Source organism: Microcebus murinus, chromosome 22, assembly GCF_040939455.1.
Source record: "Microcebus murinus isolate Inina chromosome 22, M.murinus_Inina_mat1.0, whole genome shotgun sequence".
NCBI classification, from domain to species: Eukaryota; Metazoa; Chordata; class Mammalia; order Primates; family Cheirogaleidae; genus Microcebus; species Microcebus murinus.
Genome location: NC_134125.1, coordinates 20,584,411 through 20,611,110, shown reverse-complemented (window position 1 = coordinate 20,611,110; position 26,700 = coordinate 20,584,411). Strand labels below are relative to the sequence as shown.

Below are 26,700 nucleotides of genomic sequence, written 5' to 3'. Positions count from 1 at the left end.
TGACACCCAAAGAAGAACTACGAATCCCAGCAAGCAGTGCGCGACACGGGGCGGTGGTGGCGGAGGAGGAGCCCGGAGCGACCCAACCTCGCGGAGCCAGGTATCTTCTTTGGCCGGACCTCCAGGTCGAGTGTAGTTTCTTTCTCCCCTACAAGAAGACTTGGGCTCTTCCTTCTAAGTCCATGCGCCCGTGGCGGGACGCACTTTTTCTTGGGGTAGGGATTAGATAGAGGGGATCTGGGCTCCCCGACCCTGGCTGGTCTCTCCGCCTTGTCTCGTCTGCCAGCCTCAGGTCCAGGCCAAGAATTTGGAGCCTGTGGCAAAAGGTGGCCTCAGAGGAAGGGACGGTTCTGCCTGTGCTTCCTGTTGTTCCTTTCACCTTTGGGCTTCGCAGCCGAGAACCCTGGCCTGGAAGGCGGGACACCTATACTACTCATTCCTTTTTAGGAATAGAAATAGCAAGGGCTGTGGAGTACCAAGGGCATTCAACAAATGTTTTCTGAGCGCCTCTCTGGGCACTGCGATGGGAGTCCAGCGGTGAACAAGTCCCTGCTCTCATGGAGCGCTCAGTCTACTGCGGTGCGCTGTGGGGAGGTGCAGTACAACAAGCAGTGCTTTGAAAAACCGAAGACAGGTTAATTGGGGAGGCAGAGAGTGGTGCTATTGTAGCCTGGGTGGCTGCTCTGAGGCTGACTACTAGAGACCAGAATGAACAGTAGCGGATCAAACTGGACAACATTGGTGCAAAGGCCTTGAGGTGGCTGCAGTCCTGGGATATTTGAGGGAAAGAAGTAGAGTGGATTATGAATGGTTGACTCTGCGTCAGCTCAGGTCTGGCCTCGAGACCTATAGCAAAGAATCTTATTTTTTCTAACTGCACTAGGAAGCCACTTAAGAGTTTTAAGCAGAGATGTGGCAAGATCTAATTTACATTTTAATGTCATCGTTCTGGCTGCTCTCTGGATAATGGACTGAAAAGGGGAAGTGACTATGGTGGATCAGTTGAGGGTGGATGGGAATTTAGATTAGGGTGTGGATTAGTGATCAGATCTGAGATGTATTTTGGGAGACAGGGCAGACAGAACCAGCTTGGCAGATGCAGGTAGGGCGTGCGAGAAAGGAATGAAGGACATCTAAATTTTGACTACAACAACTGAAAATCAACAGGAATGATCCTAAATTGTTATTATTATTTTAGTAGAGATGGGTGTCTCACTGTTCCTCAGGCTGGTCTCAATCTCCTGAGCTCAATCGATCCTCCTGCCTCAGCCTCCCAAATTGCTAGGATTACAGGCGTGAGCCACGACCACTGAGCCCTAAATTCTGTTTTGGCCGCGTTCAGTTTGAGCTGCCCCTTAGACATCAAGTGGAGATGCTATCCCAAGGCAAATGAGGATGTGGGTCTGAGATAAGAGTGAACAGGATAGGGGTGGCATTTGAACCCAGGGACTGGATTCCAGGCCTGGCTCTGCCTCTGATGCTATGTGACCTTGATCAGGCTCCCACTCTCTGGGCCATATTAAAATAGTCATCTGTAAAGAGTAACAGTAATGTCTGATTAGGGGACTAGAAGGAAAAATGTGAAATGCTGTATGTCCATTATGAGTTATGCCTTACTGTGGTCATTTACTATTGCAAAGCATCCTTGGTAGCCCCTTAGGGCAGGAAGTTGTGAGGCTTCAGGAAAATACTGCTTAGGTTTTGCTAATTGTCCCCAACAAGTCTGGCTGATGAGAAGTTCAAGCTGAGGGAATCATTTTAGGTGGATGAGTGGGGAAGACCACAGGTGTGGCTTGTTTTATTTTTTTTATTTATTTTTTATCTTTTAATTCTCACTTTGGGCTTGGCAAGGTGGCTCATGCCTGTAATCCTAGCATTGCGGGAGGCCGAGGCTGAAGGATCACTTGAGGCAAGGAGTTTGGAGATCAGCCTGAGCACAAGCGAGAACTGTCTCTACAAAAAAAAATAGAAAAATTAGCCGGGCATGGTGGCATAAGCCAGTAGTCCCAGCTACTCGGGAGGCTGAGGCAGGAGAGTCGCTTGAGCCCAGGAGTTTGAGGTTGCAGTGAGCTGTGATGACGCCATTGCACTCTAGCCCAGGCAACATAGTGAAACCGTATCTCAAAAAAAAAAGTCTCACTTTGGAGTAATAATTTTAAAAACCTAATTTTCTTTAAACCATTGATTTCAACATAGGAATTGCTATTCTATACATAAACCTAGGAAAATAAGAAAAATGACCTTAACTTTTTTTTCCTTGATTAATGTTTGAACTCAAGTTGAACAGACTAAATTCCTTTAAACACTCACCCCTATGTACAGTTTAATTACGTTCTCTTACATATTTTAACTCTATTTATAAATTTAATATATTTGATTTTCTTTTTAAGTACTTCAGATGCGTAACCTAACAAGCATAATTTCCCCAGAATACCTAAACAGTTACTAGAAAATCAATTAAATTTATAAACATAATTTCAAGTTTTTATAAACAATTGCTTTTACAGACTTAGTCAAATTCTCTTATGTCAGTGGCTCTCAGTCTGGGGACCTGAAAACAACAAAACAAAACAGGCTCCATCTCTGACATGAAATCAGAATATGAGGGGCACCTCATAACTTTCACAGCACCACCATACCCAGTTAATTTTTTAATTTTTTTGTAGAAACATAGTCTCACTGTGTTGCCCAGGCTGGTCTTGAACTAGCCTCAAACGATCCTCCCACATAAGCCTCCCAAAGGGCTGGGATTACAGGTGAGCTACTGTGCCTGGCCTAACTATATATTTTAACTTTTATATTTTAAATTGGAATCACAATGCTTATCTGTCAGATACTCGTCGTATCAAATTCTTTGAATGTTACAGATGCTTTTAAATATAATGCCAAGTGTACACCGATTATGACTAAACTTAGGACAGGAGCATTAATACAGTGAGTTTGATGTACTCTTCTACCTCTGTTTTCAATTCTAAACTTTCCTGGAGTGCGGCAGGACACTTATCCAGTAAGAAACAGTTTTGTCTACTCTAATAAATTGCGCTTTGCATCAAGTTGGGGTTCCCATTTCAGCGAGCTGAGGTTATTCATAATTGGACTGATTTAGACTGAAACATTAATCCAGGGAGCTGTGTCTACTTGGAATGACTGTCCCCAGCGGAGGCTGCCCTTGGGATTCAGGGGGAAGTTCATTTCTTCCAGGTTTTTGTTTCTTAGGGCAGCGGTCCCCAACCTTTTTAGTACCAGGGATGGGTTTCATGGAAGGCAGTTTTTCCATGGGTGAGGGGGTGGGGGGAGATGGGGGAGGGGGAGGCGGAGCTCCAGCAATGTTCAGGCAATGGAGAGGGGCTGTAAATACAGATGAAGCTTCCACTCTTGGTCTCACTCACCTCCTGCTGTATGGCCTGCTTCCTAACAGGCCATCTGGGCTTTGGGGACTGTAATCTTAGGGGGTACTTACTGGGGAATGCTAGAATTGCTGGTTAAAATGCAGATTTCTGAGTCCCCCTCCAGATCTGCTAAGTCAGGATTTCTGGGGACCTGACTCAGGAAACTTCACTTTTTTTTTTGAGACGGAGTCTCACTTTGTTGCCCAGGCTAGAGTGAGTGCCGTGGCGTCAGCCTAGCTCACAGCAACCTCAGTCTCCTGGGCTTAAGCGATCCTACTGCCTCAGCCTCCCCAGTAGCTGGGACTACAGGCATGCGCCACCATGCCCAGCTAATTTTTTTTTCTATATATATTAGTTGGCCAATTAATTTCTTTCTATTTATAGTAGAGACGGGGTCTTGCTCTTGCTCAGTCTGGTTTTGAACTCCTGACCTTGAGCAATCTGCCCGCCTCAGCCTCCCAGAATGCTAGGATTACCGGTGTGAGCCACCGCGCCCGGCCTGAAACTTCACTTTTAATAAGGTTCCCACTTGGGAGCCGTGGAAAATTTTGAGCAGGGGTGTCTTAAGAGGGTTAATCCTGATGCTGCCCAGGATGTGGTGAACTGAGGAGGCCATGTCCAGATGTGAGGAGTTGAGATCTGGCTTGGGCAGCAGGGATGGTAGAGAGAGGGTCAGATGGCATTTGGAGTCCACACTGGGGACAGAAGGAAGGGGAAGGCAGAGGCAGTTCTGAGTCTAAGTATCTGGTTCAGGAAACTCATTCAGACTATTTTTACCTTTCTTATTTGGAAACTATGGCCTCCTGGGACCTGTAACTATCTGATGAGAACTGTGTCTCCAGCCTGCAGTCCTCGGAGCCCAGATTTGGGCTCAGCCGACCTCCACTGGGCCTTGAGCTGTGCCTAGCCAGGTCTGATTGGAATCAGGGTTTGCCTCATCAGTCTCAGTCAGGGGCCGAGGGAAATGTCAGCTCTGTCCCTTTGAGCCACCACCTCGAGCTGGTTCATCCGGTGAACCAGGTCCCTGCAACCCTGCATGGCAGCCTGCTGAGGGAAAAGAAATAGAATTCATCCAAATTTCCCACTTTTTTGAAGGGAATTTTTTGGGGGAAATTTTAAAAATAATACACGATAAATGTAGAGACTTACAAAAACAGAAAAACGTAAAATGAAATCTGCGTAGTCCTATTATCCAGACGTGACTATAGTAAATATCCTATGTCTGCTCTGGTTGTTTTTGTGTGTGTGTGTGTGTGTGTGTGTGTGTGTGTTGTGTGTGTGTGTGTGTGTGTAGAGGGGAAAACTCCTTCGCCTTAAAAAAGTGGTATCAGGCCGGGCGTAGTGGCTCACGCCTGTAATTCTAGCACTCTGGGAGGCCAAGGTGGGAGGATTGCTTGAGCTCAGGAGTTCGAGACCAGCCAGAGCAAAAGCAAGACACCGTCTCTACTATAAATAGAAAGAAATTAGCCAAACAACTACAAAAAAAAATAGAAAAAAAATTAGCCGGGCATGGTGGCACATGCCTGTAGTCCCAGCTACTTGGGAGGCTGAGGCAGGAGGATTGCTTGAGCCCAGGAGTTTGAGGTTGCTGTGAGCTAGGCTGACACCATAGCACTCTAGCCTGGGCAACACAGTGAGACTCTGTCTCAAAAGAAAAAGAAAAAAAAAGTGGTATCATATTGTACATACTATTGTGATAATGAGCTGTTTTTTCATTGAGTAATCTAGAGAGATTGTCTAGTCCAAGTGACAGAAGAGTTTCCTGTGATTTTATTTTATTTATTTAATTTTTTTAGAGACGGGGTCTTGCTCTTGCTCAGGCTGGTCTTGAACTCCTGAACTCAAGTGATCCGGCCGCCTCAGTCTCCCAGAGTGCTAAGATTACAGGCATGAGCCACTGCGCCCAGCCTCTGTGATTTGACTTTTGACAGCTGCGTGGTACTCCATTGAGCAGATGTGGCTCACACCGTGCTCTTGCTTCTCGCCAGCTGTGGGCTCTCTCTGTCCACAGATTATTTTAGGGGGGGTGTAAAATGAGGATAACAACAGGACCGACCTCACAGGCTTTGTGCATCATGTCATTGATCCCTGGCACCACAGAGGACTCTGAGCAGCATGCCTGGCGTGTCGTGAGCTGTGGATAACTGTCAGCTTTGCTTGCGGTTGGACATTTAGAGTTCAGTTTTAGGACAAGCTACATTGCAGTGACCATCTGGGCACCTAGATGTTTGTGGTTATCTTGGATCCTCTCCTTGGAGGAATTGCCTGTTGGATGCAGGTGCCCCTCCCTGGTGTCCCCAGGCTCAAAATTTGATACCTAGTAGGGTTAGTGGGGGCATATCTGTTGGCTGCCCCCAGCATACACTCGGGGTATATTCTTGTGAGCACAGGGTCTCTGTGTCAGGAGACGTGAACCCCAGTTTGGCAGAGAGGAAGTGCTCAGCGTATGTTCAGTTGCTGAATGAATGAATGGAAAGGAAACCACTGTGGAGCCTGAGGGTTGTGCCTGTGTCAATGGGACCAGGGGCCTTAACTGACTTGACTCAGGAATGTTTTGGGATATGAGGTACTTGGTATCTGTGACTGTCACAGATTGTAAAGTGATTTTGTTTTTTCATTCGTTTATTCCTCTGTGTTAGGGTTTTTTGGTGTTTTGTTTTGTTTTGTTTGGGTGAGGCAGGCTCTTGCTCTGTTGCCTAAGCTGGAATGCAGTGGCATCATCATAGCTCACTGTAACCTCAAACTCCTGGGCTCAAGGGATCCTCCTGCCTCAGCCTCCTGAGTAACTGGGACTACAGGCATGCACCACCATGTCCAGCTAATTTTTCTATTTTTTGTAGAGATGGGGGTCTTACTCTTGCTGAGGCTGGTCTCGAACTCCTGACCTCGAGCAATGCTTCCACCTTGGCCTCCCAAAGTGCTAAGATTACAGGTATGAGCCACCGTGCCAGCGTGTTTTATTAATTATTGCTGCCTAACAGATTTCCTCCAAACTTTCATTATCTCATTATTTTCTCATACTGTTTCTGAGAGTCAGGAATTCAGGAATGACTTAGCTGGATGGTTCTAGCTTAGATTCTGTCACGAGGTGGCAGTCACGCCATCAGCCAGGGTGCGGTCATCTGAAGGTTTAACTGGGGTTGGAGGGTTTGCTTCCAAGCTTGCTCATGTGGCTGGTAGCAGGCGGGTCTCAGTTGCTTGCCACGTGGGCCTCACCACAGGGTGGTTCACAGCGAGGCAGCTGGCTTCCCGCAGACCAAGTGGTCAGAGAATCAGAGACTCCAAGATGGAAGCTGCAGTGTCTTTTACAACTTGAACTTGGAGATGGCATACTGGTACCTCTGCTGTATTCTCTCGGTCACACAGACTAGCCGTGACACAGCTTGCGAGGGGATTTCCCAAGTGCAGAGGCCAGCAGGTGGGACGGCTGGGGGCCGGGAAGGCTGGCTGCCACGTCCAGTGTGTGGGGCACCACTGGCATGCCAAGCCCCGTGCTGAGCACCCAGTGTGCATGATTTCATCCTCATGGTAATCTGTGGAGTAGTTTATTACCCTCATCATCCCGAGGAAGCTCAGAGGGTGAGGGGTTTGCTGGGAGTGACACAGCCTGAGAGTGGCAGGGGTAGGATTCCAACTGGGGCTAATGATTAGAGTATTGTGTTTAAGGAAAAACGCTGCCCGAGGATTGACCAGAGTGGTCTGTGTAACTTTGGGTGAGCTCTCGCCCTCTCTGTTCTTCTGCCTCTCATCTACTACTTTAGGTGATCCTTTCTCTGTGGACTCTGAATCCAGACTTTAGATCCTGGCCCCATCCCAGACCTGCCGAGCTAGAAGTCGCTCTGGGTGGGGCCCTCCCCTGCCTTGGCCTGCTAGGCAGGGGCATCTGAAGGATATCCCTAACATCTGGGGCTCTTGTCGGGGAAGACATCTGCATTTCCTTGGTGCGTCTGTTGGAGCAGGGTCCTGAGCCGGCAGTCTGCAGGCCACCCTCCCCAGGGTGGTTCTGATGCCATCAACTCCAGACGGCAGGCATATGTGACACTGGGACATTGCCGGGCTCCTAGTGGGCGTGCAAGAACGCCGTTCTCTGGCAATGGTTTACTGTTTGCCTGGGGCTTGGTGGTGCCATAATTAGAAGAAATGACAGGTGAGCTGGGGCACCTGTGGCGAGCACAGGTCCGGGATAATTGCAGTGTGCATCCCTGCCCCTGGCCGAAGGCCGAGCTGTTGGCTTATTTTAGCCTGGTGCCAAGCCAGCTCCGTACCTCTGCACGCAATGGCAGGAACCGAGACTGTCGATATAGTGCAAGCGTCTGCCCGCAGCAGCCACACAGCGGGGCAGCCGCGCCATGGGGACAGAATGGCTCTGGGGTCAGCCTGACCGAGTGTGAGTGAACGCCAGCTCTGGTGTGCCTCTGATGTGCCTCGGACTCCTGGCTTCACAGCGTCATGGTCATGGTGATGACTCCACAAGAAAGCACGTGAGGGTCCCCAGGGCTCAGGATGAGGAGACATTATTGTTATAGTTACTGGTGTAAGTGTCATCATTGTTCCTGACGCTAACAATAATTGTTATGATTATTTCCAAGCCTTGGCTGTGAGCAAATTAGGAGGGAATATTTCTAAGCCTGTTTCCTCATCTGTAAAATGGGCACCTGACATCTACTCAGAGGGTCTCCAGGGGGATTAAATAAGGGAATGACAGCTACATGCTGGGGTGAAGATCTCTCCCCTCACTCCACGCCAAGCCTCTTTTCTTCCCTCTTCCATCCCAGTGTCCTAACTAGTCATGTTTTCTTTGAGCCTGGGGGACTGAAGTCGGGTGCCACAAGGCAGCAGACAGGGTTTAACTCAGTGGAATAGGGTTGAGCCCAGAGCTGAGCATCAGGTCAGGCCAGGGCCCTGCTGGACACGAGTCCTGCGTGGAGGGCTGGTGGTGGCGGTGACAGACCTGCCTTTAGGGCTTGATGTGTCTCTCTTCTATATCCACCCCGTCTCTGTACCCAGGTGGAGGAGAAGAAGGCTGGGGAGGCCTTGGCTTCTGCAGACGAACACTGGCTTGTTCGTCCCCACGCAGCTGTGGCACGGGAGCATGCTTATAAGGACAGGCATAAATGCCCGTGCCATTGACCTTGACTGCAGCTTTAATTGTGCTCACCAAGAGGGTGAGGGAGCAGACCACCTGGGCACTGATAGTAACCACAGTGACAGCGTCCACTCTTTGAGCGCTGACTGTGCACCACGTGCCTTAATGTACTGCAGCCTCGGAAAATCCTCCACAGCCGTGGAATCCTTGTTTCATAGCTAAGCACAGGCTCAGGGAGACGAAATCACCGTCCAGAGGTCACCCAGCTTCTAAGTGGCAGAGCTGGAATTCTAATCCAGACCTATGTGACCCCAGAGTGTTGTCCCACTGGCCTTGCCCACTGCCCCTTGGCCACCAGGAGTCAGCACTCTCACCTGGCAAAGCTGAGGAGCCCGCAGACGCTATTGCAGCCGTGGACCTGGTCCCTGGGAGTGGGCGGGTAGCACCACCTGTGCTTCTTACGGGGGAGTGGGGCCGGATGGTTCTGTGTTCTGGACGGGACCTCGCTCACGCGCTGCTGAGCACGCCACCCTCAGAGGATGAGGATGAATCAGCCGAGAGGGCCAGCTTAGTCAGCACCCATGCTGGTGTCTGGGCGCCGTCTAGAAACTCTCCGTCTGCCCCCTCCCTCCCCTGTCCCTGATCCCCAACTCAAGGCTGCCAAGTGCGGTGGTGCAGGTTGTGCTTTGTGCAAGGACGCCTGGCTGAGGGTGAGTTGGAGCTGAAATCTAGCCAGCGTGCTGCTTGCCTGCCAAGCTGCGTGTCTGGCAGGGCACTGCCTCTGTCCGGAGGAGTCTGCGAGCCGCGCCTTGCCCTCCTGCGTGCAAAGGCACCAGAGCAAGAGGCAGCGGGGTCGGGAGCCCTGGAAGTTCACACTTGGGCAAGGTCACCTTGCTGAAGTCCACCTCCTGCCCAGGAACAGGAGGGGCACATGCCTGTGAAGTAGGCAGGATGTGTGGGCCCCCCACCACCATCCCCAGACAGTGGGGTTCTGCAGAGCTGTCGTTCAGAGCCACGGCCACCTCTGTGCCTCTTGTGTACTCTGGGCAACCACTTCCCCTCTCCTGGCCTCACTCTCCGCATCTGTAATATGGACCCACTGACCCCAGAGGTCACTTGGGCACTGACATTGTGTTCTTATCTGAGCCTCTGTTTTCTGGAGGACAGTAACGAGGGGGATGACAGCCAGTGTTTCAGGCACTGTTGTGATCCCAGTTTTGATAGCAGGAAACTGTGGCTGGAAGTTAAATAATGGCCCCAGATCGCAGAGTTAGAGAGCGGTGGCACCAGGGTTTGAACCCTGGCATCTGACGCCAGAGCCCAGCTCCTAACCCTTTCCCCACGCGGCCTCCCCAGGCCTGTAAACGAGGCGATTGCAGGTCCTGATGCTTAGTGCTGTCCCCAGGCTGAGTGTCCTCCTCTCGGAGGTGAAATGGGGCCGATGTGACCTGCTTCACAGGGCGCGGTGCTCGGTAAGGGACTGTGCTGCCCGCTGTTCTGGCCAGAGCCTGAGCGTGCTTCTGTGACAGGAGGGTGGAAGGCACCATCGCGGGCATCACTCATCTGATCATCAGATACCAGAACTGGAGAGGCCCTTAGCGATCACCGGTCCTGCTGCTTCACACATGGGGAAACTGAGGCCAAGAGAGGGCGAGTGACAGAGCCTCAGGCTCACCTGGCAGAGCTGGGACTGGAAGTCAGGGTCCTGTTGGTCCATCTGGATGGCTGAGAACTTCCCGTGTGTCAGAGGAAAGCATGGGCAGAGGGGGCCGTGGGTGGGCAGCTGTGGCCCTCGGCTGAGGCTGTCAAAGTGCGGACGGGAATGGAACTGTTGGCTCGTTTGCTCCAGGTGTGAGAGAGGAGAAAACCACACACACACACAGGGCACCTCACAGCACCTCTCTGAGCCTCAGTTTCCTTGTTTGTAAGTGGGATTATAATACCTCTTGGGGTTCACAGGGGGTAGCATGGTCCAGGGGTGTAGTGAGTAATGATGAAGCAAAGCTGTCATCAGTATGATCTGTTGGGAGAGACTTTCCTTAAGTGATTAGGAGCGTGGGCTCTGGGGCCTTGCTGCCCGGATTCTACGTCCAGCTACGCTGCTTCTGGGCTCATAACCTTGACTAAAGCACTTGACCTCTTAGAACCTAACAGGCCCTACCTCACGGGTTGTCCTGTGGAGTAAGTGAGATGAGGCACAGAAAGCTTTTAGCTTAGTATTGGCACATAGTAGATTCTCAGTAAACCACTAGCTCTAATAAAGCCTGTGCTATTTACTTACTGAGCATTTGCTCAATGCCAGGCATTATTAGTGTCGTTTTTGCCATTTGCATTAGCAGACTCTCTGCACCACTCCCCAGGCAATCAGCAGCCAGCCAGACCCGCTGCTCCCATTCCCGCAGAGAAAGTAGAGGCCTAAAGAGAAGTGACTTGCCCAAGGTCACACAGCGGCAGCTTGATGCCTGTGTGGCTCCATCCAGCTAAGTCAGCCACTGTTCCATTTCTGTCTCCCAGAGAGACTCCCTCTCTGCCCCTCCCTTCCCCAGAGCCAGCAGCTCCTTGGAGCTTCAGGCTTCATGAATGGCTTGGTTTAGCAGTCGGCTGTTAAACGTTCATCTCTTACAATTTCAATCCAATTCCTATAAGTTTATTGGCAAGACGGGGTGTATTAGAGCTGCCAAATTTAATATATCAAGTCTGCGTGTCTGAGACGCAGTTTCTCAGCAGTAATGGGAGAAGAGAGGTTTTATATGTTTTCATTTTGAATGACTGTTCCCGATCCCATTACAGCCCCTGACTTAATGGCTGCTGTCCCTGTCTGCAGAAGCGGCTTTCTCCATCAACCTGCTTGGCTGCGGGGACTGTTCTGGAGGCTGGCTCATCTTCGCGTCTCTCCCCACTCTCTTCCTCCACCCGTCTGCTCTGCCGATCGGGTCCTGGAGGCTGGGGCTTTTGCTGCAACCTGGGTGGCTGTCTTGTGACCGTAGGGAAGTCATTTCCCTTCCTCCTCTGGGCTTCAGAAACCTGCTCTGTGACGTGAGGGCTCAGACTATAGGGTGAAGGGTTGGTCTGGGCTCAGCCTTGGCAGATCCCACTTGATGACCTTGAGAGGACTCGTTCCTCTTCTGTCCTTGTGGCACCAAACTGGGGGACCCCAGCGTTGGCCATGACAGTCATTGAATTGCTGCCCACCTTGGACTGCAGATCTCCTGGGTCATCATGGCTGAGGGGTTGTAAACTGTGAGCCAGCCGTGGAAGGGAACACACCCAGCAGTGTGAGTTTGGGGGGCCTGGGTTTCCCTTCTGCTCATCAGCTGTGTGGCCTCGGGCGGATCACTTCAGTCTGTGAACCTCTGTTGCCCCAAGGGGCAAATGGGAATTCATTTATTCAACAAGTACTCGATTGTCTATTCTGTACCATGCAGCATCTTAGGTGCTGGGGCGCCAGCAACAAACCGAACAGAAACACACCTGCCCTCATGGATTTATGTTTTTGTTAGGAGAGAAAGACAATAAACATAACAAGTAACTTAGGACTTGAGGTGATGAGTGTCTGAAGGAAAAATAAAGCAGGAAATGGAAGAACTTAATGGGTGCTTCTGCTATTTTAAGTAAATAAGTCACAGTAGATTACTGAGAAGGCAATGTTTGAACAAAGATTGAAGGGGCCAAGTGAGCAGGCATGGCAGGTCCCTGGGGAAGAACACTGAGGCCGAGGGGATAGCAGGTGCACATGCCTCGAGGTGGCCATGTGCCTGGCATGTGTTAAGAGCCAATAGGAGGCTGCTGTGGCTGATGTGGAGAGAGGGAGGTCAGAGGTCAGGGGTCAGAGGTGTGGTGGGAGACAAGAAAGGCTGGCTAGAGCGTATAGGTAGTAGTTCTCCAGGCCAGCTACATGTTAGAATTACCTAGTGAGCTTCAAGAAATACCAGGGCCTGGGCCTCACTCACTGAGGTTTTGCTTTAACTGGCCTGGGTTAGGCATCAGAATTATTAAAAGATCCCTCTGAACGAGGCCTCTTAGGCCATAGCCATCGGACATTCTTCATGGGCCAGGGCACGTGGAAGTGAAGCCCCAGGGAGTGCTCGAGGGTGGGGGTGTCCAGAGCTTTGGCGAGTGGTGTTTTCTCCATGGTCTGACCAGTGCTTTGTGGCTTCCCAGGTGGCGGCAGCACCTCCCGTAGGTGGCCATGGGGAAGCGATACTTCTGTGACTACTGCGACCGCTCCTTCCAGGACAACCTCCACAACCGGAAGAAGCACCTGAACGGGCTGCAGCACCTCAAGGCCAAGAAGGTCTGGTACGACATGTTCCGAGGTGGGTGTCCTCTGGCTCGGTGGCCGGGCTTATGGAGCCCTGGTCTCTGATCTTCTCATTGTCACACAAGGGACACTGGGTCAGCGACAGTCTGGGTCTGTGCTCTTTGAGGATCAAAAGAGAGGGAGGCCTGGGCCGCTGGTCCCCAGGGGCAGATGGACCCTCAGAGGGGCAGAATGTGAGCTGGAACGTGAGCTTCTCTCTTCAGCGACCTTGACCGAGGGCTCTGCGCTGCAGCACCTGCCAGGCTCCAGGCATACTTTGCGCAGGTAGAAGCCTTCTTGGAGGAGGTGATGTCAGAGCCAGTAGCTGAAGCAGAGGCCACAGTAAAGGAGGGGTGCCTTGTCCCAGGGCAGAGGGCAGCCTTTGAAGGGCTTTAGGCAGCGGCAGACCCACGTGGGACAGCGCCGACTCCGCTGCTCGGAGAGTGGTCAGGTGCAGTGAATGGTGGTTGAACGACTGCCTAGAGGGGCAGGCGAATGGCTGAGCTGCGAGGGAGGACGAGCTCTTCCGGGAAACGCTGCTCAGAGCAGGTGAGACCGTGCACCCAGCACAGGCCCAGGCCCTCGGGAGCTGCCCATAGTGGGGAGCTGTGCTGCTGCTCGGCTGTCACTAGACGTGCACACTGAGGAGCAGCCAGGGAGGGTCCAGAGCGTGCTGGGCAGGAGCCGGGTGGAAAGGCGTGAGAGCTTGGCAGTGGGGTCAGGGTGGACCAGGAGCTTCTAGAGCGAGCCGGCCGGGGCTGGTGCTCCACAGGTTGGGGAGCAGGATTCTGGGACAGGGCCCAGAGCCTGGAAGGATGGAACCAAGTCCCAGTAGCCAAGAAGGGAGGAGAAGGGGACAGAGAGTTCCCTGGTTGAGACAGAATTCATGAGAAGGGAGTGAGCATTTATTGAGTGCTTGCTGTATGCCATGTGCTTTCCTTGGTTCCTCATTTGCTTCTCTTGGTAACTCTCTAAGCCAGGCAACCCTGGCTGGGGGTCAGGATCACCTGGAGACCTTTAGTTAGAAAACACTGACCCCTGACCCCATCCCCAGAGGCAGGTTTGGTAGGATGGGGACCAGGGGAGGTATTTTTAAAGCCTTCCCGGAGTCTCCCCACTTTGGATGAGGAGGCTGAGGCTCAGGTGGAGAGACAGTGGCCAGGCCACTCAGCAGGCCGGGCTTGGCTGGGAGTGGGAACAAAGGGGGAATTCGGGGACACTGGGGTCTCCAAGGTGGAGGCCTCTGACCCTAGTGTTAGGCAAAGACTCTCTGTCACCCAAACCCTGCAGGAACTGTGATCTAGCATGGAGGCAGGGTCACCTTGGTACTTGCTCCTAGTCCCAGACTCTCGGCAGCTGAGAACGGCAAGGTCCCGGGGTCCAGGGCTGATTGCAATGGTCCTGGTGTTACTTACAGAAAAGGAGAGACAGCAGGTGCCACTAGCCCCTCCTCGGGACTCCTGAATTCTTAGTGTCTTTGGTGTCCTCCCCCATCCCAACCACGTTCCATCCTTAGAGCAAGGGGGGCTGGGCAGGCCAGGGGTCCCCAGCTGTGGGGGCTGAGCTGGCGCGTGAGCTCTTTCCACTTCCTCAGGAGGCTGCCCAGGGCTCCAGCGCACCCTAAGCGACCACACAAACTTGGGGAGTCACCTTATGCCCCAGCCTGGGCTCCTCTCGACTCCTGCTCTGCTCCCAGCTTTGTGGCCTGGGGCAAGTCCCTTGGCCCTCAGAGGGGCTGGCAGCCCATCAGCCGTGGTCAGGACAAGCACGGGCCCTGGAGCCAGGCTGCCTGGGTGTCAGTCCCAAGTGTCGCTCACTCACAGCATGGTCCTCATTTTGTCTGGGAAGGCTTTACAAATACCTCGCCTGGTCCCCACCCCACCAAACCTGCCTCAGTGATAAGGTAAGGGGTCAGTGTTTTTTACCTAAAGGTCTCCAGGTGATCCTGACCCCCAGCCAGGCTTGCCTGGCTTAGAGAGTTACCAAGAGAAGCAAAAGCCGTGACAACAGTACCCACCTCCCAGGGACAAGACAGGCTCAGCAGGCTCATGGTGACTGCATGGCACATAAGGGTTCACTAAGCAGGAACAGTGCCTGTGGGTCCTCAAAGGATTGCCGCAGGCCTTTATCTCCAGGCTCGATCATTCAGCATGTTATTGGCTCCCAGACTGGCTCTGAAGATTCAAAGGTGGATAAAACAGGGCTCCTCTTCTAAGTGACCTTGTGCCCAATTACAACAATGTGTTCCAGGCAGAGCCCCCTCCTGCCTAGGCCTCCATGCCCTGCCGGCCTCTTCCCCCTGGCTGCAACGTCACTGGCCGCTGCATGTACTGTGGCATGTACTGTCCCCGCTGTGGGCATGCCCTTCCTGCTGTCCTCCCCAGCACAAGCCAGGTCCCTCCATCTTAGAACTCCACTCAGGCAGCGAATCCTCAGGGACGTCCTCCCCGACCCCTGGGCCAGTCAGGTCATTTGGCTGCATGCTAGGTGTTTACCCCATTTCTATTCACATGGATTAGTGACTGCTGGACCAGAAGGAAGGACCAGCTCTGACTTGTTCCACACTTAAATCCTCTTCCTGGCCTGGTGCCTGGCACACAGGACGTGCTCAGTGAATGTTTGTTAGATAAATGTCCAAATGAATGGGCAGACTAACCCAGGGCACCTGGGGCAGCTGTTCACTTTGTGAGATGAAGTGAGAAGGGCCTGTAGGGTCAGATCACAAGGAGCCTTGAACGCCAAGTGGAGGAGAGCATGGGCTTCCTTGTGCAAGGCCCAGGCGGGGGGTTCTCAGCCCTGGTTGTACTTCAGTGTCACTCAGGAGCTTTAAACAATTCTGATGCTCTCCCCCTCTCACGAATTAAAGCAGAACCTGAGGCGGGGGTGGGGGTCCAGGTATCCATGTACTTGAAAAGCTACCTGGCGATGCTGGTGTGTGGCTGAGGTTGAAAACCACCAGCCAGAAGCTGGGCAGCCTGGAATTCCACTCCCACACTGAGCCGCCCAGCCACGGCCCCTTGTCTGGGACTCGGGCTCAGCCCCCCTGCCAGGCCCAGCTGTCCTAGCCTCAGGGAGGGCGTCCTTGGCAACGTCCACATGCTCTCCACCTGCCCACCTTCTCTGGGAGGGGCGGGCAGGGCAGTGGTATCTCTGGCACCAGCTGGGTGGGCCAAGTCTGATAAGCTCCGTACTGTCACATGGACCCTCCCCACCCTGCTGCCCCACCCACAGCTTTGCCAGGCCTCCTGGGCACAAGTCCTCTGATAACCCACTCCCAGCCCTGCCAGGCCAATCCCCAGCCAGCAGCTGCCTTGCCCTGGGGCAGGGAGGGGTCCACATGGACATCAGCTACGCAGCTGCACAACGAGGGGCAGGTGCTTCAGGCTGGCACACACCAGGGCCAGGCCTGTCTCCGCCGCTTCCTGACTGTGTGCCCTTGGGCACATCACTTCGCCTATCTGAACCTCACTTTCCCCCTCTGCAAAACGGGGTTTTAGCGTAATACAGTGGATCTGTGAGGAAGCAACGAAGTAACAGCCACATGTGGCGGCACATACCTGTAGTCCCAGCTACTCGGCAGGCTGGGGCTGGAGAGTCGCTTGGCCCGGGAGTTCTGGTCTGTAGTGTGCTATGCTGATCAGGCGTCCATGCTAAGTTCGGCATCAGTATGGTGGCCTCCCGGGAGCTGGGGCCACCGGGTTGTCTAAGGAGAGGGGAAACGGCCCAGGTCGGAAATGGAGCAGGTCAAAATTCTCGAGGTGATCAGCATGGGATCGCATCTGGGAATAGCCACTGCACCCCAGCCTGGGCAACACAGTGAGACCTCGTCTCCTTAAAATAAAAAAGTAAATGAAATTTAAAAACTTAAAAATAATTTTATTTATTTTTCTTTTATTTTATTTGAGACAGAGTTTTGTTGCCCAGGCTAGAGTGAGTGCCATGGCGTCAGCCTAGCTCACAGCAACCTCAAACTCGTGGGCTCAAGCAATCCTCCTGCCTCAGCCTCCCGAGTAGCTGGGACTACAGGCCTTCATGCCTGGCTAATTATTTCTATATATATTAGTTGGCCAATTAATTTCTTTCTATTTATAGTAGAGATGGGGTCTCGCTCTTGCTCAGGCTGGTTTCGAACTCCTGACCTTGAACAATTTGCCTGCCTCGGCCTCCCAGAGTGCTAGGATTACAAACGTGAGCCACTGCGCCTGGCCAAAATAATTTTAAAATAAAAAATAAATTAAGAAATGGCAAAAGAGCTGCTACCATCTGCTGAGCGCCCGCTCAGTCCTGGCTGCACGGTAGCACCACGCAGGGAATGCAATGCAGGGGCAGCCCCCAGCCTCAGAGGCTGGTTTCTGTCCCTTTCCCAGTGATTCTAATGTGCTTCCAAGGTTGGGAAATCAGGGGCCTCCTCTGCCGAGTGCTCTCCACAACAGCCTTGCCAGGTGGGAGTTCTCTCCCATTTTAGATACGGGGAAACTGAGACTCGGAGAGAGGAAGCAGCTTGAACGTGGTCTGGTCACGTGTAGCTGGGATTTGAACTCAGGTTTCCCAGGTTTCTGGAACCCGTGGTCCTTCCTCGGCCTCTAAAAAATGTGATAGGCGAATGTCCAGCTCAGGCCTGGCCTCTTCTCTCCCCGACAGGGTGTCAGAGCCTCTGAGTCAGGTCACCGTCCTCAGATTTGACTCACTTACAGATTTTAACTGATTGGTACTTTGCCTACCAAGAAGCACACAAAACTTAAAACCATAACTGTAGGATGAAAATAAAGATAGGAAAAATCAGAGGAAACCAGGGTCAGGGGTGGTGTCCAGAATGATTGCTGGGAAGTCCTGTCCTTGGCTGGCCCGGAGCACCCTACACGCAGCTGGTGGGAGGAGGGGAAACAGAAAGCAGAGATTGAGTCTGGCTTACGGAGCATTGCCTGGACTCTAGCATTGGTTGGTGGGCTTCCTGGGCACCAGGAATTATTTAGTTTTAGCATTTTATTTTGAAATAACTATAGCATCACAGATAGCCACACCACCCTAAACATGCCTGATATTGTCTGACCCCAGAAGCTAAGCAGGGTTGGGCCTGGTTAGTACTTGGATGGGAGACCACCTGGGAATACTGGGTACTATAGGCTTGTGTTAAAAATAAAAATAAAAATAAAACAATCAATATATAATGTTGTAACTATAGCATCACAGGAAGTTGTGAAGAGAGGTCCCATGGTGCCAGGATTAAAAAATAAAACAAAATAGCCGGGCGCGGTGGCTCACGCCTGTAATCCTAGCACTCTGGGAGGCCAAGGCGGGTGGATTGCTCAAGGTCAGGAGTTCGAAACCAGCCTGAGCAAGAGCGAGACCTCATCTCTACTATAAACAGAAAGAAATTAATTGGCCAACTAATACATATAGAAAAAATTAGCCGGGCATGGTGGCACATGCCTGTAGTCCCAGCTACTCGGGAGGCTGAGGCAGCAGGATTGCTTGAGCTCAGGAGTTTGAGGTTGCTGTGAGCTAGGCTGATGCCATGGCACTCATTCTAGCCTGGGTAACAAAGTGAGACTCTGCCTCAAAAAAATAAAAAATAAAAAAATAAAAATAAAAACAAAACTTCCTGGTGATTCCGTCATGTGGTCAAAGTTAAGAACCTCTGACCTGAAACCTGGTTCCTTTTTTGGCTGGTCCTGGGTGGGGTGGGAGGGGCTGAGGTCACCCAGGTCGCTCATATTCTCTGCCCAGGAGCCCCTCCTGTGCTTGTCCCTGTCCCCCTGTCCCCCATGGATGGGGAGCTCCTTTCCTTCCATACCACCATGTCCTGCCGAAGTCCACGCCCCTGTGGCTTTCACCTCCCCATCTCTTGGTGGTGCTGGCTGAACGCGGCCCCTCTCTTGTCCCGCAGACGCAGCCGCCATCTTGCTGGACGAGCAGAATAAGCGGCCCTGCAGGAAGTTTCTACTGACAGGTAAAGTGCTCTGCTCAGCTCAGGTCCCCGCGGGGACCTCTGCAGAGCGTCTCCCCTGACCCTGGCCAGCAGCCCGAGCCCACCTTGCAGCCTTGGCTGTCACTGACTGGTCATGCAGGGCTTTCCCGGGGGTTGTGCCTTAGGACTCCCAGGCCCTCGGCTCGTCAGACCCAGGATGTGATTTCATCGGCTCCTCGGAACAGCAAGCACTGGGAGATTGCCGCTAAGTCCAGCAGACACTGATAAGTGTAATAGACTGGCTGATTAGATTAGCCTGGGAGCCCGACCGCCTCCGTGGCCTCCTTCCCGCAGGCAGGGCTGGGGATGGTAATAGGTCCAACAGTCTGAGGAAGTTCAGGGTCAGAGCCAAGGATGCCAGGTGCTAATTAGACTGCTCAATACTCAGCGAAAGCTGCATGTAGTTCAAAGCAATACAAACCTCAGTAAGTGAAGGAACCAAAGACAGATAAAAGTAATTGGAGAAAAAATAAGACAAAACTAGGAGAATAGTTTCCCCCATGCTTGCTCATGAGGTCCTGTGTACCTTCTAAGGGTTTGGCCCTGAGCTCCCTGGCAGCCAAGGCAAAGAGGAAAACGGTGATGTTTCCCATGGTTTGTAAGGGAGCTAAGCAATGGGGAGAGCTGCCGCTGTTGAGCTGGGGCAGCTGGGTGCGTGGCCACGCCGCCTCTAGCATGGGCCCCAGGCCTGCAGACGGGGCTTCCCCACAGACGTCACCTCTAGTCTCCCCGTATTTTGAGACACATTTGGGCCCCTTGGTTGAGATTGGGAAGGCATCCCGGACTTGGGTACCTTCTTGGCGAAGCTACCATTGAAGCCTTTCTGAGGCACAGTCCAGCTGCCGCGGTGAGGCAAGTGGGCGGCCGCGGCACAGCTCGCGCCGTGGCCTGGCGTGCAGTCGGGAAGCGTCACCCTTTGAGGAACCCACGTGTAGTTCATCGAGGCGTGGGGGTGGTGTGACGAGAGACAGCCCACAGAGGCTCGTGCGGCACAGTCATGACAGGCTTTGGCTGGGTGTGACCCCAGCACGGGGGAGGGGGGGAAGGGTCACGAGCAGGGCGTGACGGGTCAGATGGGTCACTCCGACTGCTGAGTATGGCGGACCAGATAGAGTCCAGTTTTTTGTTCCAGACTGGGATTGCTTCAGGCCCTGAAGTTGCACCCCTCAAACCCCTGGAACCCCTCATCAGGGTGCCCCTCAGCCCACAGTGCCAGCCTTCCTGAGCGGCGAGTGACTCTGTCTTTCTGTCACAGGCCAGTGCGACTTTGGCTCCAACTGCAGATTTTCCCACATGTCCGAGCGTGACCTGCAGGAGCTGAGCATCCAGGTGGAAGGTGCGTCTTGGCGGTCCCCTGGGGTGCGGGATCTGAGACCAGGGGAGCTGCCCTGTGGGGCAGGCCACAGGCTGCTTAGGTGACCGGGAGCCCTGGGCCTCTCAACTGCCCAGGCATGAGCAGAGAAGGCCCAGGGCTGTGTCCTGAAAGAGGACCACACGTGGCTTCCTGCCAGGAGCCCTGAGAACGTGCCCCGGCCTCTCCTGGGCCTGTGGCCGGCCTGGTGGGTCCTTCACGGACGCACTCCCTCCCTCCCTCCCTCCCTCAGTCAGGCAACAGACGGAGTCCCAGCGACACCAGGCAGGTCCCCATGATGCTCTGGGGACAAGGAGATGAAGAAAGCACCCTCTTGCCCTCAGGAGTCTCACAGCCTGGTGGTTCTAGGGAAGGGCGAGCTCAGCCGCCATGGAAACTGGCGTGTCTGCCATTGGGAGACTCACGTCTCTCTGCTGTCCGAGAACACAACAAGGAAGTTCCCACGTGGACGGTCGCTATCGACCTTCCCCCGGCGCCCTCATCGAGGCCAGCTCCAGGTCACTGAGAGCTGCCACTCGCGCTTCCCCGGCCAGGTGGCCTCAGGCAGCCAGCAACTGTCTAGGGCCTTTGCCCTGGTCCCTCGCGGGGCCTCCCTCCCCCGGACCAGGCAGGGCTGGCAGGCTCCGTGCCCTGCCCTGCCCTGGGAAGCCGGTGGCGATGGCAGTGCGGCTGCAGCCCTGGCACCAACGCAGGGTTTCCAGGAGCTTTCCTGGGTGGAGGCAAGGCCTCGTGGGGCCAGCCAGCAAGTCCTGGCGGCCGTGGCCTTTCCAGATCTTTGCTGGCCATGGACTATCAGGGAACGGCTGGTCCCTGGTGGGGACAGCACGGGCGGGCCGGGGAGTCCAAGAGCTAGAGATGACGCCTAGTGCAGACAGGCTTAGGGAGAGGCCTGAGGGGGCTGAGAGCCACAGTCCTGGCTCTGCCTGTAACCTGGGCATGTGGCTTAACTCCTTGGAGGCAGGGTCCTGGCCGTCCAAAGTGACTGCTTGTGAAGATGAAGCAAGATGTCACCTGTGTGGTGTTGGCCCAGGGCCCAGCTCCACGTGAGCCTTGGCCGTGCGTGTGATTGCTCCCTCCGGCCTGAGGCCCTTCCCAGACCACGCGGGGACTCTGACCCCCATCGCATGCTCACAACCAGCTCGTATGAACTCCGTTCATTGCTTGGTTTTAATTCACTGACCAATGGTCTTTGTAGGACATCTTATTAGAAGGAAAAACCACAGAAACTGAGGCTCGTTACTTTGCCCACGGTCGGAGACCTGGCAGGTAGTGGAGCCATGATTCGACCCTGTTCCACAGCCCGCACTGCCTCCTCGCACCCCAGATGTTGAGCCCTCCTGGGCGCCAGGCTCCTTACATGCACTGTCCTGTGTCCAAGTCCCCGACAGCTTGGGCCGCAGCTGGTCCAGTGCTGTCTCCACTGATGTGGAAACAGAGTGAAGCCCAGAGCGCTGGGCTTCGGGGTACCAAGATGGCTTCAGGAGGTGGCAGCAGGCATGGTGGGTACAAGCCGGCAGCTCTGCTCCTGCATCCCCCTGGAAGGTTGCTGTGGCACCCCAGGGCCTGCCAGTTCCTGCTGCGCTCTGGGAGGGTGGGGGCCGGGTGGGCACGAGTGTCCCCCTCACTTGCCTTTGTCCCTCTTGCCCACAGAGGAGAGGCGGGCCAGGGAGTGGCCGCTGGACACTGCTGAGCTCCCCGAGGGCCATCTGGAGGACTGGCTGGAGAAGAGAGCCAAGCGGCTGAGCTCAGCCCCGAGCAGCAGGTACAGGCCCTGCGGGTCCCCTCCTGCCGTGTCCTCCAAGGACAGCACCCCCACCGGCCTACCCTTCCTGAAGCTGAGGGGTCTCCGTGAACTGCCCAGGCCCAGGGGCCGGACACGGGTCCTCCCACAGAGCTCTCTGAGGGGCCACGCTGGGGGCTCCCGGGTCTCCAGCCCTAGCCGGAGGCTGCGGCGTGTGCACCAAAGCGCCCATTCCCCTTGGCCGAAGAGGAGGCAGGTGACCGAGCAGATCTGACTCTTCCCCAAGCCCATTGCTAGAGGGAGGGGCCTGACCTGTGGTTACTGAGCCCCCAGTGTGCCAGTCGCTGTGCACCTGCTCCCCACTGTCCCCTGCAAGGCCCTGCAGGAGGGGAAACTGAGGCTGATGACTGGCTCGAGTCACAGGGAAAGGTGGTGACCACATGATGGCTGGCTTTGTTTGGTGCTCACAGTGTGCCCAGCACTCAGCCCTAGGCATTTGGGGAGACTGGCACCCCCACTGTGCAGCCAGGGAATCACAACTGCTCCAGGAGGTTGTGGCCGTCCTGCCCACACACCTGCTGCCTGCAGCCCTCACTTGAGAGCAAGCCGGGTCCCTGCTCTGTGTCTAGACCCCAGGCTGCCTCTGTCACCATGTTCAGGCCTGGCCAGCAGCTGGGATGGTAGGGGCTGTTTCTGGAATGGAGTCTGCAACTGGGGCCACTCTCAGCTCTAGGGGGTCTGAGCACTGCCCCCCAGGCCACTGTCCTGGCCACCCAGCCTGGCCACTTCCAGGGCAGTGCTTTCTCAACAGCCACTTGTTCTCTGTGCCCACCCACCTGTGCGCCTGCCTCCTGGGGGCCCAGAGCCAAGACGAGCCACTTTCTCTCCAGCCTGGGGATAAAGGGTTTCAGGAAGTAGGTGACTATTTATTCTGACTTTTGTCATTGCTGCCTCAGGCTTGCACAGCCCTCTTCCTGCAGGCTGGTCTCGGGAAATGTCACCCCTGTTCCTTGGGCCCCAGGCTTTTGCCCCTGCCCAGTGGGATTAGCGGGAGGGGACAGATTCAAGTCCCCGGGTCAACTCGGTGTGTTCCTGTCCCTTCCTCCAGCCTGAAATCAGTCCTGTGGGAACAGTGCCCTCTGTGCGCTCCCTCCCCCTGGCTCTCCTGGGCGGCCTCATCGCCCCTCCCTGGTCTCACCTCCCCTCTCCCCTGCAGGTCATCCCCCACCCACAGCCCTGACGCACCCTCCCCTGCTCCCTCCACCTCCCGGCCTGTGGGGTCACCTTCTCCCCTCTTGCATCTGGCCCCTGTCAGTTGCAATGGACACTTGGCAGTGTCTTAGACGTGGCATTGTTTGTACTTTGGGGGCACCTTGTACGTGCCGTTTCCTCTGCCAGAAACGGTCTCTTGCCTCTGCGCAAAGTCAGCCGCATCCTGGGAGCTTTAGCTACGACGTCGCCCTTCCAGCCCCCGGCTGCCCCCCACAGCCTGAGCACGCGTGCAGGGCCCAGGACATGTTGACCGCATGGTTGAGTATTTAGAGGAGCAGGGTCCCCAGCCTGGGTGACTGATCCCTGGGTGTTAGTGCCAGGGGCCTCTTGTGGCCACTCGGCTGGCGACCTGCAGCAGCTCCTCTTCCTCTCTGGGTGTCTGTTTCCTCCCCCAGGGCACAGATGGTGGCCTGGCCACCTGGGGCCACCCCAACTTGAGGGCTCCAACTCCCGCAGGCTGAGCAGAGCCCTCCTTGTAAACGTGGGGACACGGCGGCTCCATGAGCCCCAGCCTGGCAGCACTGTGCTGTCCCCTCAGCAGAATGACCCTGAGGGATGTGCCCAGAGCAGCCAGGGGAGGGAGGCGGCCTCAGACACAGACTAATCCCCCGGCGCAGCCAGTGCCTGTCCTGCTTCCCATTGTTGGCTCTTCAGATTGTGACTTTATCCCTCTTAATCTGCCCCTTTGGACCCCTGTGTGGCCAGTGCAGCCGTCCCGGCCCATCCTCCTCCCAGACTCTGTGTCCTCTTGATTAGGACCGTGGCTGGGTCAATGCAAGGGAGCTGCTCCTGTCCTTGGGCACAGGGCAGACAGGTCACAAGAGAAGCCACAAGCAGAGTGGCGCCACATGTGTACCTCGGTGTCCCTGCACTGTCCTCTTTGCGGGGGCCAGAGGGATCCCTCCAAGCCTTGGGTGTCGTGTCGGGGCCCTGCCAACGTGCCAGTGTGTGAGCAGACGCAGGGTTTGCCCTCAGGGTGGGCAGGGGCTCTGGGCTGAGCCCTGGACCCAGGAGTTAGGTCCCAGCTGCCTGAGAATCTGCCCCATTTTCTGGGGGAAGGGGCTCCCCAGGATCACAGCCTCCTGGGGGAGCCCAGGCTTGGCTGGCGTCTGGGGCTCCCTGCTACTGCGGAGCCTACCTTCCCCCTTCTCTGCGGCTGGCGGAGTTTATGAAATCTCCCCAGTGCCATAAATCATGTCAAGAGCTGCTTTCTGCGCTTTCCAGCAGGCAGCAAGCCATGGAGCAGGGGATGTCCCTGTCCTCTCACACCTGGAGGCCCTAGAAGCTGCACCGAGGCTCCCTGAAGTCCTCGACAATGTGTGGCTGTACGGGCCCAGAGAGGGGCAGGCTGGGTGGTGCAGTGGGGCCAGCTCCCCACCTGCTCCTCCACATACCTGTCCCGGGGGCCCGGGCCCTTCTCTGTCTGCAGGCCCACGAGCCTGCCAGGAGCTACTGGGGCCTCACCCTCCCCGAAGGCTGGTGTGGGGTCTGGTGGGGTGCTGCTGGGGGAGGGGGACTGAGGGGGAGGGGTAGTGTCTGTAGCCAGGTGTGGATTGCATTCCAGTCCCCTCTGCTCCTTCCTGACAGTGTCACTTAGTCACATACAGACTTTTTACACCTCAAGTTGCCTCATCTATAAAATGGTGTTCAAGTGAGGATTCTTTTATTTATTTATTTATTTTGAGACAGAGTCTCACTCTGTTGCCCGGGCTAAAGTGCCATGGCGTCAGCCTACCTCACAGCAACCTCAAAGTCCTGGGCTCAAGTGATCCTCCTGCCTCAGCCTCCCGAGTAGCTGGGACTACAGGCATGCGCCAATGTGCACAGCCAAATTTTTCTATATACTTTTTTTTTTTTTTTTGAGACAGAGTCTCGCTTTGTTGCCCAGGCTAGAGTGAGTGCCATGGCGTCAGCCTAGCTCACAGCAACCTCAAACTCCTGAGCTCAAGCAATCCTCCTGCCTCAGCCTCCCGAGTAGCTGGGACTACAGGCACGTGCCACCATGCCCGGCTAATTTTATATATATATATTAGTTGGCCAATTAATTTCTTTCTATTTTTATAGTAGAGACAGGGTCTCGCTCAGGCTGGTTTTGAACTCCTGACCTTGAGCAATCCGCCCGCCTCGGCCTCCCAGAGTGCTAGGATTACAAGCGTGAGCCACCACGCCCGGCCTCTATATACTTTTAGTTGGCCAATTAATTTCTTTCTATTTTTAGTAGAGATGGGATCTCATACTTGCTCAGGCTGGTTTAGAACTCCTGACCTTAAGCAATCCTCCCACCTCAGCCTCCCAGAGTGCTAGGATTAGAGGCATGAGCCACCACGTCTGGCCCGAGTGAGGATTCTTGAAGTTTCTCTCTAGCCCAGGATGTCTGGCCCAGAACAGTGCCCGGTCAGTTAGAGCCCTCAGCATCACCACTTGTCAGTCAGCAGTCACTGGGCTCTGGCCAGCTCCCTTTGGACAGGGTGCCCCAGGTCGGGCGCAGGGGATGCCTTTCCTGGGGCAGGCACTTCACATGGGCGCTGAGTTCCAGGGGAGGTGAGCATTGAGGAGAGTGAGTAGCACGAGAAATGAGGCTTTAAAAAAAAAACTTTAGACAATATTTTTTTTCCGATTTCAAAGGCTTGCGTGCTTGTCAACTTTCGAAAAGTATAAAGAAGTAAAAAAAATCACCCATAACTACACCACTCAGAACCACGGTTAACATTTTGCGGTGTCTTCCAGGGAATTTTTATGCATTTATATATTTTATATATCTTTAAACAAAAATAGTATCATGCTATATACATTATTTTATAAGCTGCTTTTCTCTCCCTGCTCACACAGTATGTCTTTCCCCGTCAGTGCGAATAAATCTGCCTTAATTTTTACGCAGGCGGCGTAGCATTCTCTGCTGCGGACGTGCATATGTATTTAGTCAGTCCCCACGGGTGGACACTAAGGTCATGTCCATGTCTCACGGCCATTCTCGTGGCTCGGTCTCTACCTACAGCCCCACTAGTTCCTCAGGCTCAGTTCCTAGAGGTGAGGTTGCTGGCTCAAAGGGTCTGCATGTTTTCCAGAAAGGTGTAGGCAGCTGACCCTCTGCACAGCCAGGGTGCTAGGGCGGGTGAGCTGGGGTGCGTGGGTCCCCAGCCTGGGCCTGGAACGTGTCCCACTCTAATTCTCTGCCCCTCTCCTTTCTCTAGGGCCGAACCCACCAGAGCCACCGTCTTCCAGTACCCGGTGGGCTGGCCACCAGTCCAGGAGCTGCCCCCATCCCTGCGGGCACCCCCTCCCGGGGGGTGGCCCCTGCAGCCCAGAGTCCAGTGGGGCTGAGCCCCGCAACCCATCCTGACCCCGCCTGGTCACGTCTCTCATCAGTCACAGGACAGCTAAAGGGGAGCCGAGCCCCTTCCTGCTGTGTGCAGGGAGCCCCTGAGACTGTCAGCCTGGCCTCCTGCCCCCATGTGACGTCTTGAGAGGATGGATGAGAAACCTCCCAGATACTGATAAAGAAAGTCCTGTCTGTCACCACGGTGGTCTGGCGGTGCTGCCCGCGCCCTGGGCTCTGAACTCCACTGCCCAGC

General features: G+C 54.5%; 1 protein-coding gene and 1 pseudogene across 3 annotated transcripts; both read left to right on the top strand.

The window, feature by feature from the left end:
- ZMAT5 (zinc finger matrin-type 5) lies at positions 1 to 26,644 on the top strand. 3 transcript variants are annotated; one of them, XM_012763869.2, is made up of 6 exons: positions 1 to 100; positions 12,637 to 12,791; positions 18,663 to 18,725; positions 19,999 to 20,079; positions 21,766 to 21,877; positions 26,320 to 26,644. In XM_012763869.2, the coding sequence occupies exons 2-6, from the start codon at positions 12,665 to 12,667 to the stop codon at positions 26,447 to 26,449; spliced, it is 513 nt and encodes a 170-aa protein (XP_012619323.2). In that variant the 5' UTR covers positions 1 to 100; positions 12,637 to 12,664; the 3' UTR covers positions 26,450 to 26,644. The 3 variants fall into 3 exon arrangements, with proteins under 3 accessions (XP_012619323.2, XP_012619324.2, XP_075852810.1); XM_012763870.2 differs by having other exon boundaries at positions 39 to 125; XM_075996695.1 differs by lacking the exon at positions 1 to 100 and adding an exon at positions 6,300 to 6,321.
- LOC142863765 (uncharacterized) lies at positions 17,783 to 17,901 on the top strand (annotated as a pseudogene).
- Positions 26,645 to 26,700: the final 56 nt, after the last annotated feature.